General features: G+C 41.9%; 1 protein-coding gene across 1 annotated transcript in view; it reads right to left on the bottom strand.

Annotated features, from left to right (window-relative positions):
* Window positions 1-17,743, bottom strand: part of ITGBL1 (integrin subunit beta like 1) — a 186,694-nt gene that overhangs the window by 3,158 nt on the left and 165,793 nt on the right. The window contains exons 8-9 of the mRNA XM_017676074.3: window positions 16,266-16,382; window positions 5,250-5,396 (exon numbers count right to left, since the gene is read on the bottom strand). Of these exons, the coding sequence (XP_017531563.2) occupies window positions 5,250-5,396; window positions 16,266-16,382 (264 nt within the window). The remainder of the gene's footprint in view (window positions 1-5,249; window positions 5,397-16,265; window positions 16,383-17,743) is intronic.

A 17,743-nucleotide genomic window follows, 5' to 3' on the forward strand; every position in this document is an offset into this window, starting at 1 on the left:
CTGGGAGCGGGGCAGGGATCAATCATTAGTGGTTTTATGATTGAAAAATGAGTTAACAATCCAGTTGATAAAATGGTTAGAGAAAGGAATTATATGCATCATAGAAACCGTGGAAGGATTCATATAAGCCTGTCCCAAGCATTAAGCACTTTGTGATATTTCAAGTCATTGGAAACTGGTACATGCATTTTAGCTGCAAGAATCCCCAATGGCCAAATTAAATTTTCTACTTCCCTTGTCACGCTTCTCAAGGTAAGGGAGGAGTCAAATTAGTTACATGCTGAGAAAGGTATTTACATTTATTAACTTCTTGCACAACCACAGTATGATTTCTTTCAGTCTTGACTTGTTTTCCTGAGGGTCTCAGTTGACTGGCAGGCTCCTGACCATATCGGGACAACTTTCAGTTCTGATGAAGGGCTGACAGTCTGGTGGTAGCTGAGGGCCCACGTGCTGAGCCTCCAGGTCAGTGTCTGCAGCTGGCGGTGGTTCCCTCTCGGTCTCAGCCAAGCACAGTGTTTCCTTATTGTTTACATTTATTTATCCTAATTTTAAAGACTTTTCAAATGTCTAGGCATGGAAATGTTCAACATTCAACTGTTCATTTAGCAAATGGTTAACAGTATATCTGCAAACAAAACATGGGACGTTTCGTTGACTTTTTATTGAAATTGCCTCAGAAGGCATCATATTTAGTGTTTAATTACTAATTATTTGAACAATTTAACTATTCTCAGTTGTTTCTAAAATAGTATCTCCCTTACATTGCACAATTATTTCTACAAAGAAGTAACTAACTTTAAATGTCCATGATATTCATGTAGTACATTTAGGATATCTTTTTTTTTTTAAATTTTGTCACAATTCACGAGATGAGCTCACATTTCATCTTTAAACTTAACCTCTAGCTATTCAAATCATTATTCAAATCACTGCTTCTCCTTGTGAAATGCTTAGCTTCAGGCCATGGCAAAGTATTTCCCTAAAACTATGAAGCTCAGCTAAAGTTTACATGAAATACATTGATGGATCATTTGACAAGTAAATTCCAGTTCAAAAAGCCAACTAGTCACCGAAATATTTAGAATGAAAAATGGGGATTGGTTTTTGTACGTGCTATGAAAAACTGGTTTTTCTCAGCATTTTCCCCAGCTGTGTTGTTCCTTCCTGTTCATCAGTTCTCAGCACATCTCAGAGGTAGGAAATCCTACTGCTTGTGCAACTAGGAAGCGCACAGATGTAACAACACAGTGTGAGTTACAAGGTCTCTTGCAGTGCCTCTGTTGTACAATGCTCGACTGCTTTCATCAGTAACCGGAGGTCAAATTGCCTGTCTCTGGACAGGATTCTCTCAGACAGACACAGGCCACACGACTGCCAAGAGGTAACCAACTGTTGGCTCAGCTGGCTGGGCCCCCCTCACACCCATGAGACCCATTCCAGCCACAGGGAGCAGCTGGCCCACCTTGGCAGGAACTGTAGGGTAGGAAGTTCATGACCACACCCTCGCTATTCCATTTATTTTGTTTCTCAGCATAAAGACCCTTAAACATACTTCCACCTCCTTTCTGTGCTTCTTACTGCCTTCCATTCCTGGGGATTCTGCCACATTTTCTCATGTGTCTTCAGAGCATTCTTAGGACTTTGAAGGGGAAAGAAGTGAAATATTTCTGCTTTCAAAGATGAAAAGTGGAAGTACAGAGAGGATGAGGGCATTGCCACATGGGCTCTGGATAACAGTGACCTAAGATTTCCGTCTGATCCAATCCACTCTTCTATGTATCTACCTGTCAGTAACACCTTGCAGGGAAAACTATCATACAGCTTCAAAAGAAAATGAGTTGTGTGTTCCTGCAGGTTAGTGAGGCAACTGGAACATGGGGCCACGGTTGGTTCTGAAGCCCGTCTTTACCCAATCTCTCTTTCGCAGGGATGGAGAGGGGGTCTCAGGGGCCCGTAGCCGTGAGGGGCCAGTGGGTGGACGGGTGTTCCATGGACGTACTCCGATGATGAGGAACTCAACAATTACCACTTTTAAGGAGACTTAATAACATGTGATGACAGCCATTGTCACGCCACAGTATCTTTAAGAATGTTGGAAGTGATGACCTGGATCTAGGTGGAAGTTTCAAGGTAAAAAGGTTATTGTGTTCTCTTGGGCCCAATTAATAAATCCCCAAACAAACAGCCTATGAATTATATCCCACATTCTGCAAAGGTAGCAAAATTTAGGGGAGACCTGGCCCTCAGCTCATCGCCGTGGTTATTTCCCCAACAATCTGAAGCCAGGGCCCCTTTGGCAGCCACCCCACTGATAAAGTCGGACTCTCCTTTTCATTCATCGGGCCTGACAACGTGCTGCAACCTGACGCCCAGCAGGCAGTTCTCTCTACTGTGCTGACTATGCCACCTGTTACGAAGGTCACAACAATGCATCTTGTTTTAAATTTTTCTATGGAGTGATTTATTGTCTTGGCTATAAATTTGTAAAGAAATAAAACACTCTTTCTTCATCGTCTCCTGAGGTGGCAGCTTTATTCACAGCTCATGGGCAGCGCGTGTTTCAGTCTCAGTGGTAGAAACACGTAGCTGGGTAGGGCTGCTCCGTGGCGCGCTGCGGCCATCTGCCCACTGTTCTCACCTGTCCTTTAATTGGCAGAAGAAAAAGATCCCGATCTCCTTTGTGATCATCACTGCGAGGGGCTTTCATTTACAAATTTGAGCCGAAGTACGTGGAATGAGACATACCAAGAAATACACGGCTGCAGCCAAACAGCTTGGAACAGGTTTCTCTTTCCCATGGCCATGTTGAGGACCCTTAAGTCTATTTCGGTAGCGCCTTTTCCTGTGGTTCTTGGGGTGGGGGTGGGTGGAGCCTCCCTGGGGACAGGAGTGACTGCGGCGTCCCCCGCTCTCCTGTGTGCCCAAGAGGGGCACAGTTGCACGACCTCAGGTTCAGCCCCGTTTTTCCTCTACAACCCAGCAGCAGTCTCCAGAGGAGGAGGGAAGAAAGGAGCCGCCGCCGCTGCCAGCGGTAAGACAGCCTGCGATCACCGCGAATCAAAACACGCGGCCTCCGGGCAGCTTGGGTGCTGCCTTCTGAGGTTAATGGCACCAAAATTCTGTATCCATGGAAGGATAAACAAGCAGTTTAGACAAATAGGCTTTCAACCCTTCATTGATCTCTGGATATAGGGCCACCACCCAAAGCAACTTGAAAAGGCATTGACTAAGAGAGGTTTTCATATTTTGTTTTGAGGCAATGCTTTTGGGAGAGTATTTAGTCAACCTATTTTTTTCTTCCTTTTTTTTTTTTTTTTTGCATTTTCTACTTTTATGATGCTGACAAATGAGAATCAGAATCTCTCCTCAGAATGAACTGACTTTAAAAAAGAATGTTTATTTCTCCAAAAGAAGCTACTCTTCTTTTTGTGTGAAGTTCAGGGTAGGAAAGGACAGGACGGTATTCACTACACTGGTGAGCGTGGCGTGTGTTTCCCCCTGTACCTGCCACTGGCCATGACTTAGCAAAGACCTGCTCATGGACAATGTTCATGATTTGCTAGTGTGTCTCGTACACACATTCACACACCTCCAAACACTGATTTTAAAATAGGTGGATATAAACAAGCACACTAATGTTTTCATACAAATGAACATTCAGTAGAGTTTCTATGGAAAGTTAATTATCATTATTCCAATACTCATGCCATTATGGAGAACCAACTAAAAATATCTAAACTTTAGGGCTCTGTGTTTGGAGCAATACTTAGGGGGAAAAAAATCTAGTTTGGGCAAGTTAGCCATTCTCAGTGCTTTTTTATATGCAGGCCACGCCCCTTTGCTCTGACATTCCTTTTCTCCCCTCCCTCTTTCCCCTGGGAGTTAATTCCATCCCCACCTCCTTTCCGGTTCTCCTGGTTAATCGCTTCCTCTGCAATTCCTTCCCTTTGTCTCCTTCCTTAGCCTCTCCTTCCTCCTCTACGGTTCTTGTAACAGAGCTTGAACCTAAAGCAAGTTCAGGTTTAGCTTGAACGTAAAGCAAGTGTTTCCAGGAGCTGGAAACGGAACCAGTGCAAGATTTGTCTGGGACTCGGAATTAGAATGAACTTAATAGAACAAACAGGGAACAAAGTGGGTGCTTGAAGCTGCTTGGAGTGCTGCCTGACTGGTGTAAATACATCAGGATGAAAGCACGGCCTCCTTGCAGATCACTGTTAACCCACAGTCTCAGTTCCTGGAAACCAAGACAACCACAGTTGTCTATCGAAATGAGCATGTTCCAGTTGTCAGCCTTCTTCCAACTGTCACAACATCCATCTGTTTTTATCTTTGCAATTTTGCCAAGAAGCCTCTTCCAATCTGACAGCATCAGCCTTGAGTGGCTGGTGAAGGAACAGCCAGTGTTCGGGGACACATCCCTGCAGCACATCCTGCTTCCGAGACCCCCTTCATGGGCACTCCTGGATGGGCCCATAAGCACTGTGAGTGGGGGATTTTAAAGCCCTTTCAAGAATTTGTACAGAAATGTCAACATCAAGGTTTCCAAAATTTAATCTATTAGTTATTCTTTCCCTACCCAGATAAGAAAATTGTGGGGGAGGGACATTGGCCACGTGGTAGGCTTAACATTTTTTTAAAAAAATATTAGATTACACATATTTGGCTGCAAAACTAGTGATTTTCAGGACAAAGAAAATTACACCAGACTTTTGGGACCCATACACTTTTTCTTTCTTTTTCTTACAAGGTAAAATAATTTAGCCTCCTTTGAGGTCTTTCTCACATACCGCACCTGCCCTCCACACACACACCTGCCTGGTTTGGCCTCTGACATGCCAAAAGCTGCATCTCTGGGCAGCTCAAACACCTGTGATCTTCCTTCTCAGTTCCAGCTGTGCTGCTGAATGGTGAGGCCATCAGCTACCCATGAGCCTTTTGCTGTATCCTTTCAGTGCCCTGTGGATCCCATCCTTCTTTATACAGTCATCAGTCCCCCCTCCATTCAGCAATGATGCTGCATATGAGTGGCTGGGGATCTTATCGTATGAAACCTTTCTCATACATTTCATTTTCTTAGATCCTACACTTCACATGGTTAAGTTTCAAGCTTCAAGTCAGGCACAAGCAGAGGACAGTGTGGTTTGCATGCAGGCAACGTGAGGTCTGGAAGAGATGGTTGTAGGTGCTTCTGTACCCACCATGTGTCAGAACAGGGACCCGGTCCAAGCTCCGGCAGAGGTACTCACCCTTTCCTGAGCACAATATGCCATCTGCTGATTCACACAAACTCTTGCTTTGTTCCTCCGTCATATTGCACTTCCTGGGATGCTGGCAGAGCTTTCCAAACCAGCCTCGCTCACAAACGCAGCGACCACAGGAACACGAGCCATGGCCTGTGAAGCAATCACAGGGGGAGGGGAGAAGGAGGTGGGTGTACACCCAGCTGAATCATGGTTTCTGAGAAAGAAAGATGCAAACCTAGGATCTCATTCCCTATCAAGCAAACACATTTTCCCTTCACGCGTAGTAAATTTGGCATGTAATTGTTAAAAGAACTTCACTACAGAGTTCTAGCTTGACATAATATATTTGAATGTAGCACAGGAAGTGGACTAAGAAAGAAAGGAACCTTGAAACAATTTAAAATCGGATTTTTGGCTTTCGTTCTTGATACAAAACACTTTCTCATTTGCATCTCTATCAGTATGGAGTCCCAGGGCTCTCCTCGGGAACACCACCGTGACAGCCAGACCAATTTGCCAGGTGAATCGTGTTACTGGAGCTTGTAGCATTTATTGATTGCTCTTTTATTGTTTGTTAATAAAAACAAAAGGTTAACTTCCATTTGAATGGCAGCCAGGATTATATTACTTTATCTGTGTACCTCTCTACTAATAAGAACAGATGTGAGTATAAAGAACACGCCTCCCTCTTATCATACAAAAATTGAAAACAGCATGAGACTTAGATTCATATCCCTTAACTTTTTTCACCTTTTGTTTCCTATCACTGGGCTCCTGATTTTAGGGATGTTTATCTTCTGGTATGTCTACAGCATTGTATTTGTGACAGTTATACAGCGGCATATAGATCTGTCTGTGTTGCTTGCTGCCAACACCCCATGAAACTACATCATCTCCCATTTAATTTCCTGTTTCCAATCAGCGCTTTATGCTTTTTCCCATGTGCACATTACCTTACAACCAGATTTCTCCAAACAGGACAAACAAAACAGCTATTTGGTTAGCAAAATTGACTATTTTCTGTGAACAGAGCATTTTGCTGGGCACCAGGGGATACAAAATCTAGCATGATGGAAACAGTGCTTTCTGCCATATGCCCAGCAACAGATAAAATCATCATTCTGACTGATCAGCCCTTATGAATCTGTTGACACCATTACGGCGCAACCATTTGCTTTGGCACGACCTTCAAGACTGTAAATCCAGAGGAAAATATGTTCCCAGCCCAGGGAACCTTTGAAGCTGAAATCAGTCAAAGGGAGAAATAAAGTGGGAGAAAACCGTCTATTGTTTACAAATGGTCGTCTACTGCTCACCCACGTCTCTCACAACCCGGCTGCAAAAAGACCCCAACAAACCTTTCTGGTCCAGGTGCATGCTTGCTCTCCACCCCCTTTATAATCACCTATTGATTCAGAGATGGACTACTTCTCTCCACCCCTTGGAAACACCTATTGATATGGAGATGCACTAAGGCCAGGCGAAGAGATTCTGGAAATACCGTGATTTTACCCACAAAAAGTAAACCTGGTCCATCTGCCTCCTCCCACACTCAGCTCTGCACAAGGAGGGATGAGTGGCCAATACTAATGGTTTGCAATTCATCATTATGATTAATTTAACCTAACCACTCAGAAACCAAAATAACATCTTTCCATAATACATGATCATCTTTGGAAGTTGCTGGGGAGAAAGAAACTTCCTCTATCCCTAGAGATTCTTCTAGCTCATCTAAGAATCAAATTGACATGAGACAGATTAACAGGAGGAAAAAATCCAAAGTTTAATTACGTACGTACAGGAAAGCCATAGACATGGGTTCCAAAGACAGTCAGGGAGACTGAGGCACAGATGTCATGAGGAACCAAGGAGAAGGAGGCAGGGGTCTGAGACTTCACAGGAAAAGAGAAGTAATTCACAGGAATAAGAAAAGAGTAAATGTTTGATGACGAAAACACTTGATGCACCCCACAGAAACAAATCTTAACAAACCCAGTCACACTCCTCCCAGCCTGCCACACCTAGTTTACATTATAACACAGCTCTGTGTGGTGACAGCTCTTCTGCAGCAGCTCCTCCATCTAAATAATTTGTATGCAATTGGGGAGTAGGAGGTCAGAGTTTCATTCTGAGTCTTTTGGGCCTTGATCATTCTCCACTCTGAAATAATCCACATGTCACAGTGGCACATCTTGGGGCAGCCTGCCCTGGGTCCCTACAGAGCCAATGGGAAGCAAGCTCAAAGGAGACCAGATGAACAGACCAATTTCTAATATCCTCTTCTTATGTACATGCTGACTTACTGAATTTAATTTCAGCACAGCCCTTTGGGTCAGGCATTATACCCATTTTACCATCAAGAAACTGAGGACAGAGAAATTAAGTGCTTTTGCCTCAAATCACATAACTCAGCCACACCAGATCAAAACATGACTCCAGTTTCTCTAATTTAAACACCGTTCTTTTCCCATGTGTCACATCGTGTTTATATTTCACTGTGGAAGATAAACAATGACTATCAATTCTAGACTTCTGGTAGCCTTTTCTTACTTCTTATCTCGCTGACTGCTGCATAGTCTGAAGGTATTCACTTGACATTTCATGGGCATTTTCTTCTTAAAAGTCTCTCCTATATAGGTTTTCACGTCAACAGACACTCCTTATTCTTTTAACCTTCCTCCTTTGTTCATTTTTTTAACCTAATTAAGGATAGATCCCTGTCTATCCTTAATCATCTTCTTTTTTCACTCTAAAATCTTTTTAAAAATTGATCAAATCACAGGATTTCATATAACCACAGGGTTCACAGGGCTCTATCCCACCCTCTAAACCTCTCCTGAGTGCCAGTCCTATGATTCCACACTTTGTGTTCTAATAGCATCCACAACTGATACTTCTAGACCTCTACATGTAATTGTCTCCAAAATCCTGCTCTTCTGTATTATCCATTTCTTTTAATAGCACAGCTCTCCTTCCAGGCAACCAGTTCACAGTGTTTTAAATCACATTTGAATCTCCCTTATTCCCTTCACCTAAGTAAAGAGTTGCCAGATCCTGTTGAAACTATTATGCAGACAGACATGAGCGGGGTGGAGAGAGCATAAAACCAGTAAAGCCCACTAAAAGGGACTCAAAAAGTTAACCAGGTAAAACCAGAGAGCCAGAAAGGACTCACAGAGTTAACTGGTTAATTAGTTTCAAAGGCTATGAGTAACTTGGAATGTCCCAATATTCCCCAGATGAAAAACGATTCCCCAGATAAAGAAAAACATCAGAGCACAGCCCATGTCTTCATTGTACCAATTAGATCAGGCCTCCAAGCCCAAAGATTGTCAATCAAGGACTTCCCTGCCCTACTTTATGAGTTAGGGCAGGGAGATGGGACAAGGGTCAAGCCATTGTAAAATCTATTTAGCCTGTAAAAAAGGCCCAGTTTATTCTTTGACTTAATCTGTTTTCTTCCTCTTCTTTCAGCCCCTTAGTCAATTAAGTAACTTTGTAATCAGGACAAGAAATAGACCTCCTAAATGTAAATTAATCTATGTACATAAAGAAGGCAGAGATCTGGACCAACACTGTCACCTAAATACCCCTATTATTAAGACAAACTTCAAAGGAATTATAAATCACCCCTATACATCATGTCTTATGCTGACCGTTACCCAAAAAGGACCTATAAAACCACAAACCCTAAGCCCTTAAGGGCATCTCCTCTCTGAGGTCGCCTCCACCCCCCTTTCTTGGAATGTGTACTTTTTGCCATAATAATCTCTGTCCTCCTTCAGACAAGTAGAGAGGGGCTAGTGAGAGCTCTGATTTGGGCTTGCAAGTTCCTATAACAACCTGGGTGACAGGACTGCAGGTGTACCACCATGCTCCTTAGTAGCCTGTTACCCCATTACAGGGTACAAGGAAACTTGCTTTGCTTTCTTGACTTTGTTTTCACTCTGACTTCCCTGAGTCTCCAAACCGAGTTCCTTCCCAACAAAATTACCTCCAAATTTTCCACCCATGTCCCCATCTACATCTTTGAGAGACCACTATCATGTCTTTCTCCAGTATCCCTGCTCACAACCTCCCATAGCGCCTCTCCATGCACTTTACAGCCATTAGACCTAGCACCCCGTGACTCCTGAAAGCCGCTGGGAGGCAGCTCACCTGCATTAGCCCTCCTTATGCTGTGGGTTCCTGAAACAGGCTCTCAAGCTACTCTTCCAACCTAAATCCTCCTCCCTTTCTTCTTCTCTCTCATATATTTTGATGTAATCAAATGAACCTACTCACTGTTCCCTATTCATTTCCTGTGATTTTACAACATCGTGCTTTTGCTGAGGTAGGAATCTCCTGACCCTAGTCTCCACATTCAGATACTGCTGAATTTTCAAAGTTCAGAAACAGTTACTGTATCTCTGGGAAGACTTCTCTTAGACCCATCTTCTCCTCCTCTGAATTTCTACACCACCTTATTCTTTCCCTCCATTGTGGACCTTTTGTCTTCTATCTTGGGATATGCTGTTAATGTTTCACGTAAACCCGTTACTTGACTGCGCCTCCTTGCAAGTAGGAATCATTCCTGATTCATCACTGTAGTCTTCAGAGGGCCAAGCACACTGTCTTAGACAAAGCGGATCCTCAAAAAACATTTGTAGACTGAGGTTATTTTTTTTAGCAAAATCTCCTTCTCAGTTTTTTTTTCATAAATCCCAAATGAGAGCCATAAACTGAATCTAGGATTTATTTACAGGTCACCTGGTTAATAAACTGTTGTTCAAAGACAATGGACAGTTCTTAGATGGCTCTATTTTATTTCTGTACCCTGTGGAGGAATGTTAGGGAATCAGTGCCCCCTGAGAGCTACATCCTCAATGAATAGGTATTAAATCGGTTATATCTTGACCTCTCCAACAGAACAAAAGCCCATTTAAAGTGAGGTCTACTTAGAAGTTCAAAAAAAGTTGTCCATCTTTGGAAGCAGATAATCTGGGGTAACCAAAAAAATAAGAAAGTAAAAGAGCTTCTTATACCAATCCCATTGAACTATGAACTTCTCAAATGTACATGTTTCTTACTGACCCTGGGTTAGTAAGAATTACTACCAATTTCACATAATTGGAATCATTTAATTTCTATTGCACCGAAAGAGAGTCTACCTTTGACTTAGGATATCATTGAGAATAACTAAATGGCTCCTCACTACAAGTAATTTAATATGAAATTTATATCTAAGGAAATAGGAGATGGTTCTTCATTTATTAGCTCATTTATCACATCCTCCCACAAAATTAAGTTGGCATTTAGCCCAGACAACAGTCAAAATGTCTTGGTAGTTAAATGTTTGCTTTGCCATTTACATGACTTCCCTTTACTTAAGAAGTTTTTAAAAAGGCTTTCAATAATATCTTTTTCAGTAAACTCTAATAATATAGTCATCCATTCAAGAACTATTTATTGGGCACCAGTCATCACACTAGCTCTACACTCATGATGCTTACAGCCCACTAGGGGAGAAAACAAGCAATAACAGTGAAGAAATACACTTGAGCTATGGAAGAATTAAAGAGGGTGCTACTATCTTCAGTAGTCAGAACCCTGTTAACTGGCAAAGTCAGGGAAGGGCTCTGTGACCCCCCAAGGGATGAGGAGGGGTTAGGCAGCCAGTGTTCTAGGAAGGCTAATGAGAAGTTCTTGGAATAAAAAAGAGCTGGTGGCATCTTACAGGCAGTGAGAAAAGGTCAATGTGTTTGAAGAATAATGAGTCAGAAAAAAAATGGAATAAATACAAAACTGGAGAAATATTCAGGAATGAGAGCACAGCAAATTGTTTATTCTTGGTAAGGAATTGAAATTTTATTATTAGTGGAATGATAAATCATAGAAGGGTGTTATGCAAGACAGTGATGTGATATGATTTATAATTTGCAAATTCATTTTGGCAACTGGGTGGGAGGGATTAAGGTGTGCTGGGAGGAAGTATGGGAAAAGTGAGGGTATTGCAGTAGTCCAAGGGAAAGGTGATAGAGGCTTAAAGAAGCGTGATGGCTGTGCAGATGGAGAGAAGGAATGGACGTCTAAAAGTAGCGGTGACTAAAGGACTTGCTGGAGGACTGGGTGTGGAGAGTGAAAGAAAGGACTGGTGTTCTGGCTTGAGAAACTGTGTGAATAATGATGCTACTTATCAGATAGGGAAGCTGCAGGAGGGAGAAGAACATCAGCTCTGTTTTGAAATGACTGAGATATTCAGAGACATCAGGTGAGGGCTGGGTATATACGGGCTGAAGTTTCCAAAAGTAGATGGCACTTAAAGCTTGGAAATGAATGAGCCTTCCTTCCAAGGGAGAAATAAGTCTGGAATAAGATTGGAAATGCCAATCTTAGGGTGGGGGTAGAGGAGGAGAAGCCAGACAAACAGGAACGTCCAGTAAAGAAAGAGGAGAAAGGGTGAGTGTGTTGTCTTCTATGACAAGGGAAAGCATTCTGTATAGGAGGCCTGCTGAGTGGAATGTTCCCAAAAGCTGAAATTTAAAGCAAAAAAAAAAAAAATACTATGAGGGTAGTTTCAGTCAACTTCTGCTGTATCAACCCCACTGTGCTGTCAGTTCAGCCTGGAATACCCAGGGGTGGCAAATATACTGAAGAATCATCTATATATACCATTCAGGAAGAATAATTCTGCTCTGTGGTAGAATCCAGTGATGAGTCCTCTTCGTATAACAAGTGTACAACAGATCATTCTAGAAAGAACCTGTACAGAGAACCAGCTTGAAGAACCATTTGGAGTATGCTGAATTTGCCTTCAGCTGACTTCCTAAGACTTCACACAGGGGAGTATTTTCCATCTGATTTTCATTTCCAACACGATTCACCCCCTTCCAGATACTTACCTCCTTGCACTGTTGGAACCACCATCAGTGATGTTCCTTCCTATTTTCTTCCCCTCCCCCTTACTAAAATGCTCACCAAGAATGCTGCGGACCAGTGGTGTCCAATACAGTAGTCACTAGCCACATGTGACTATCTAAATTCATTACAGTTAAGTAAAATTTAAAATTCAATTTCTCAGTTGCGCTGGTCATATTGCAGGTGCTCATGTAACCACATGTGGCCAGAAACCACTGTGCAGAGTAAATGCAGATATAGAACAACCCCATCATCTTTGAAGCTCTATTAAACAGTGCTGTTCCAGACAATGGCCTTTTCCCATAAAATTCATTTCCTTAAGACACTGCAAGGAGGGCTCTTAATTAAGAAACTGGCCCATGAGTGGATCTAATTGCATCAGATACTATATTTAGCCTGCATGATATTCTTTTTTCCCTTGTTAAAATTAGGAGACCCCTCATTTTTCTTTTTAGGGAGATGATAATATGTCCACCTGGAAAATGTTTGATTACTGAGGATCCTTTTGACCTCGAGGTGCCCCTGGGACATAGTTCTAATAAATGAGATATAAGAGAAAAACCCCACGGTGAGGTTTCCAGGAAAGCTATTATCTTTCAAAGGAAAGGGAACAGACGCAGCCAGCATGTGTCCTTTGCCCTTTACCTCCCCTCTCTTCTTTCCTGGAAGAGGGGCACAACAACAGGCTCTTATGAGCATGACAATAAAAGTCTCACTGGAAGGCAGAGTGGAAGGAAGTGAAGATGGAAGGTGTGCAGACACTGAGGGCTGTCAGGTGGTCACCTCGCCATCCACTCCAGACTGACAACCTGCAGATTTATTTGTATCAATTACCTACAGCCAAACACAGTCCTTACTGGGTACCCTTCTGAACTCAATAAAGAGATTTTTGATTTGAAGACTTGGTTTGGAGAAAATCCCGCCTCATCCATACTGTCCAGCTAAGAAAGGCTTGGCCTGCATCATGCCTGAGGTCGTCCCCTGCATGAGGGCTCCCAGGGAGTCTGGGGGTCACCACATGTGTAGTCTCAGGCGGCACCATTTCCTTTAATTGTAGCTATAAACTAAAGAACTCCCCGAAGAAATGTGAACTGATTGTGTAATGAAGAGGTGGCTCTTCATTATTCCTTCTTGTTTCTTAAATTGGACTCATGGGCAGCTATTCCAGGAGCAGAGAGGGAAGAACAGCCCAGTCCGTGCCAGCTCCTCACGCCAGGTATACGGCACACAGGAGGGAGGCCTCTGATCAAGCTCTTATTAGCCTCAAACAATTAAAGGCACATGAGCCAATCTTAAATGAAATCTTACAATCATACATCTCTAAGAAATTAATACATTTTAGGAACTATGTTTTTTTCAGTAGTAACTGATCTTTTTAAAAATTCATGCATATACAGTTCACATCAAATTCTCAGTGTTAATAAAGATATTTTGAGAAGGTCCACAGGTGTACTCTGGTCATTGACTAGGACTCATGAATAAGTCAATTACAGGAAGAATGGCCGGACTTCACACTGACTTGCTTTCCGCCAATCATCCCCATGACTCTCATTTTCAGGTTGTAATTTCATTGTAATCAAAACTGAGCTGCTTAAAATTATGTGATTACTTGCTTTCACTTTCATGTACAGTCATTGATTTCTCCCAGCCTACCAGAATTGGCTTCATCATTTTTAGTGTTATTGTTTGGAAGGTACATCAAGAGCAGCATTGGCTGTTGGTTGCCAGGCACCTGCTGATTAGGTAGATTTATGGATGGTTTTAGTTTTACTCATTCCTTACTTGCTTACACACTCAGGCAGTCCCTGCTTCGGAGTCAGAGACAAAGAAGCCAAATAACCTGTCGAAGTTACTACAGTGAGTAGGAAATCAAGCTGGAATCCAAATCCTGGTCCACATGAATATGATTCACCTTCATCTTGCTGCTTGGCATGGCCCCACTTAGTTTAAAAGAAAATGCTTAACTTATATGTGATTCCCTTAATTTATAATTTAATCATAAAAAGTTCTTGAGCATCAACCATTATTCTAAATTTAAAGATACAATAATTTGAGGGAGACAGTTTCATAATATCCATGAGAATTGTACAGACCATAGCAGTAACTGTATGGATAACACAGCCTTAATTGGCTGCTTTTCCATTCCTGCCACTTTTCCACTATCCTACCAGTATCTCCTCTACCTTCCCAATAAATTACTTGCATCCATATCTTTATTGCACAATCTTACTTCCTATAGTTTCTCTGCAAAGAGTTCTAGTGTCTGGGGAAATTATGTTTCTCGTATATCAAGTAATTGATAATCATGTTTATACATTGATCTTTTACTAGTTTGGCTAATAGGAGTCAGTTCCTCCTAGGGCGCAGACAGCTCTGGGTAGGTGGACAAAATACAGACTATAGACATACAAATTAAGAATTAGTCTAAAAATTATCACTTTGTGATATTCTTTCTCACTTACCTAATAAACATTTGATCTCATATGACAGGGAGATATGTACATTTGTTTTCCTCTTTCATTTCCTCCCCAAAGTTAGAGAGAGATTCACTGTGCGGGAGGGGGTATATAATTTGATGAATACGTAAATGTCACAGGTTTCTACAACATTAACCATTTCAACCAAGTCACCAAAGCAGATGGGCAAGGTGACCCACATGAGGCAGGCCCCGCATGTTGGAGGGCGAATGGCTGTGACAGTAAGAACAAAGACATGGGTCGGGTACTTCCAGGAACCAGGCAGTCTTTCTGTGTGTCACTGTGAGAATTAAGTGAGTTAATATGTGCGAAGTACTTTTTTAAAGGCTATAATCAGCAAAAATGTTTCTGGTTAACTAATATCAGCAAAGAGAGACTCACATCTAAATTAATATTGATAAAAAGTCAAAACAGTTGGGTGTCACTCTTGGGAAATCTGTGGTATAGCGAGATATCCAAGAGCAGAAGGCCAGAGCTCACACCAGGTCTGCCACTTTTTAGTTATGGAGCAGGTAGCACCTCCCTCCCGCTTCCCTTTGTGACACAAAGACCACGGGGGCAGCCTCACAAGGACCACGTGAGACCACCCAGCATGAGGGAGATTAAAAGGCCCTTTCCCCTTGGTTCACAGGAAAGGAAGAATATATTTTTATAGTTTCATAAATATATATATGACAGAACATATTCTATAGTTGGTTACATATTTATACATAATATTTATTTATAAATTATAAATTTATTTCTAATACACATATTTATAGTTAGTTAGAGACTAGATAGACAGATACATGCGGATGTTAGGTAAGTGATGGAGATGGATGGTGTCCCCTCCTTCTATGAATTATACATGCATTTTGTTTTTTTTCCCAAAAGTACTGCCCAACTGCACTGTGATAATGACCTTAAGGAGATAAAGTTATATTCTTTTGGCTCGTTTCTACATCCAGAATCATCAATCACCTCAATCATACCAGAAACCTGGAAGGAACTGTAATCAACATGTATCATCTCAACAGCATGAAGTTTTGCAAGGCTGAAGTACAGGAATAATGTCCACCCTGCTCCTTTCAGGATGAGGCTCAGGTGGACCCCTCAGCATTCTGCCTCCGGGCTCTCGTTCGGCAGCCTTACCTTTCTTACCTTTGCTGAATATCCTCTGTCTGTCTCATTCGTTCTCGCAGTTCAGTACTTTCAATAAGCTCTTGTTTGGGTCTCAGAGCTATCATAGAAACTGTGTGTGTATCCCTCGCACTTCTGGAATTAAACTTACAGTGTAACCTGACTGCTTTTCTTCAAGTTTGTAGGTGATACTTTGCCTATCAGTTTTCATTATACAGAAATAAAAATCATTTTAAACTGGTCAGTTCTGGCAAAGCCTTTCATTATCCTCATAGGACTTAGTCGAGTTTCAACAACTCTTCATCAACAGTATACTGTGTACTTTTACATATTCCTAAATCAAGAGTTCAAGATAATAAAGATCTCCACAACCCTAGCTGTATATTGCCTTTAGGTCTTACTGCTCATTGCTTTTGTTTATCTTCCTTTTAACAGATTTTTTTTTTTTTGAGGATACACAGAATAAGAAAGGAGGGGGAAGCAAGCAAGTTGCATGCAGGTCTCAGGGGCTGTGAGAATCGCTCACCTCCGCAGACCACACCGTCAAGGTCTTCACAGCGGCGGTCGTCACACTCACACATCCTGCCGTAGACCCTGCGATCTCCGGGAGGGTAGCATGTACATCGGCCACATTCACACTGACCTGCAAAATACAAAGGACAATACAAATACTCCTTTGGTGTCACAGAGTCGGTAAGGCTTTCAAACCTCCCAGACTGGTTCCAGGCTGTGCCTGTTAATAGTTCAGCAGATAATTTCTTATCTCCCTAAGGTAAGCTGAAGGTCAAGCACAAATGCCAATGAAGTTGGGAGCTGAAGTGCCAGTTGCGGGCTCGTAAGTCACATATAGTTACAACTTCCCACGTTTTTTCATTCCTTTTTGAAGAATGATTTGGTCATCAAGCTCTCAGATTTTTCATATTCAACTTAATTTGATAGTATCTAACTGAACTGGATTAATCTTATATATGTTGACATAAATTAGAATAATATGGTCATTTAAAAAAAAATATTTTTATTTGTGGTCTACCTGCCGTGTAAGAAAAACAATTCATGGGTACATCTCAACATGATTGTTTAATAATTATTTGGTGTCAATTTTATAGTTCACAGAATTCATTTTATGGGGCCACATGTGTCAAAGAACATGACCTAAATAGCTTTGTTGTTTTTGACTTAAAATTTTAAAGTCTAAACAGTTTTGGAATGAGTTTGGTTCACAGTTTGGAATTCCTCAACTATTATCATTATGACTTTCATCATTATTTCCTGAGCTGTCTCTATGCTCCAAACACTATAATTCCTTGAATTCCATGATTTTGTTTTCATACCACACATTACAATTAGCATCACTGTCATGATAGTAATATGGAGGGAAGTGGAGACACAATGAGTTCAAGTTATTTCCTAGGGTGAACCAGCTAGTAAGGGATAGATTCAAAATTCATAATCATTCTCATTAACTTTAAAGTTTGTGCACCTAAGCATTAAGCCATACTACATCTTAACAGACACATAAGGACACCAGGAGTCTGTATGGGAAAGTACATTCCTTTTGTCTGAGGAACTGGGACTAGTTCGGCAGAGATTCCGCTGGGTGACTGCTTCAGGACATCTGTTACTCTCTGTCATTAGCCCGGGCGTCATAATTACCTACTCCCTGAAATGATCATAAGATGCTTCAGGGCTGACCTTGGAATGTTGTTAGTCACTCTGTCGCTGTGTTTGTATCTTGTTAGAGAAATTCTGAGTTGGTAGAGGATGGAAGAAAGGAAAATAAGTATTTAGAATCATATAATTTCCGAGCTGTAATTAAAGATAATCTAATGCAGTGATTCATAATCTCTTCTGGCAGACGTGGTGGGGCCATGACCCCTTTGAGAATCTGGCGAAAAGATGGCAACAGCGAGCGTTGCTTGGCTGCCCTTCATCTGGTCTCCCTTTCCGGCTGGAGGCAGTCCCAAGCCCAGCAGGAAGCAGAGCCCTCGTCTCCTCCATGATACT

Source organism: Manis javanica, chromosome 9 (assembly GCF_040802235.1).
Source record: "Manis javanica isolate MJ-LG chromosome 9, MJ_LKY, whole genome shotgun sequence".
Taxonomy (NCBI): Eukaryota; Metazoa; Chordata; class Mammalia; order Pholidota; family Manidae; genus Manis; species Manis javanica.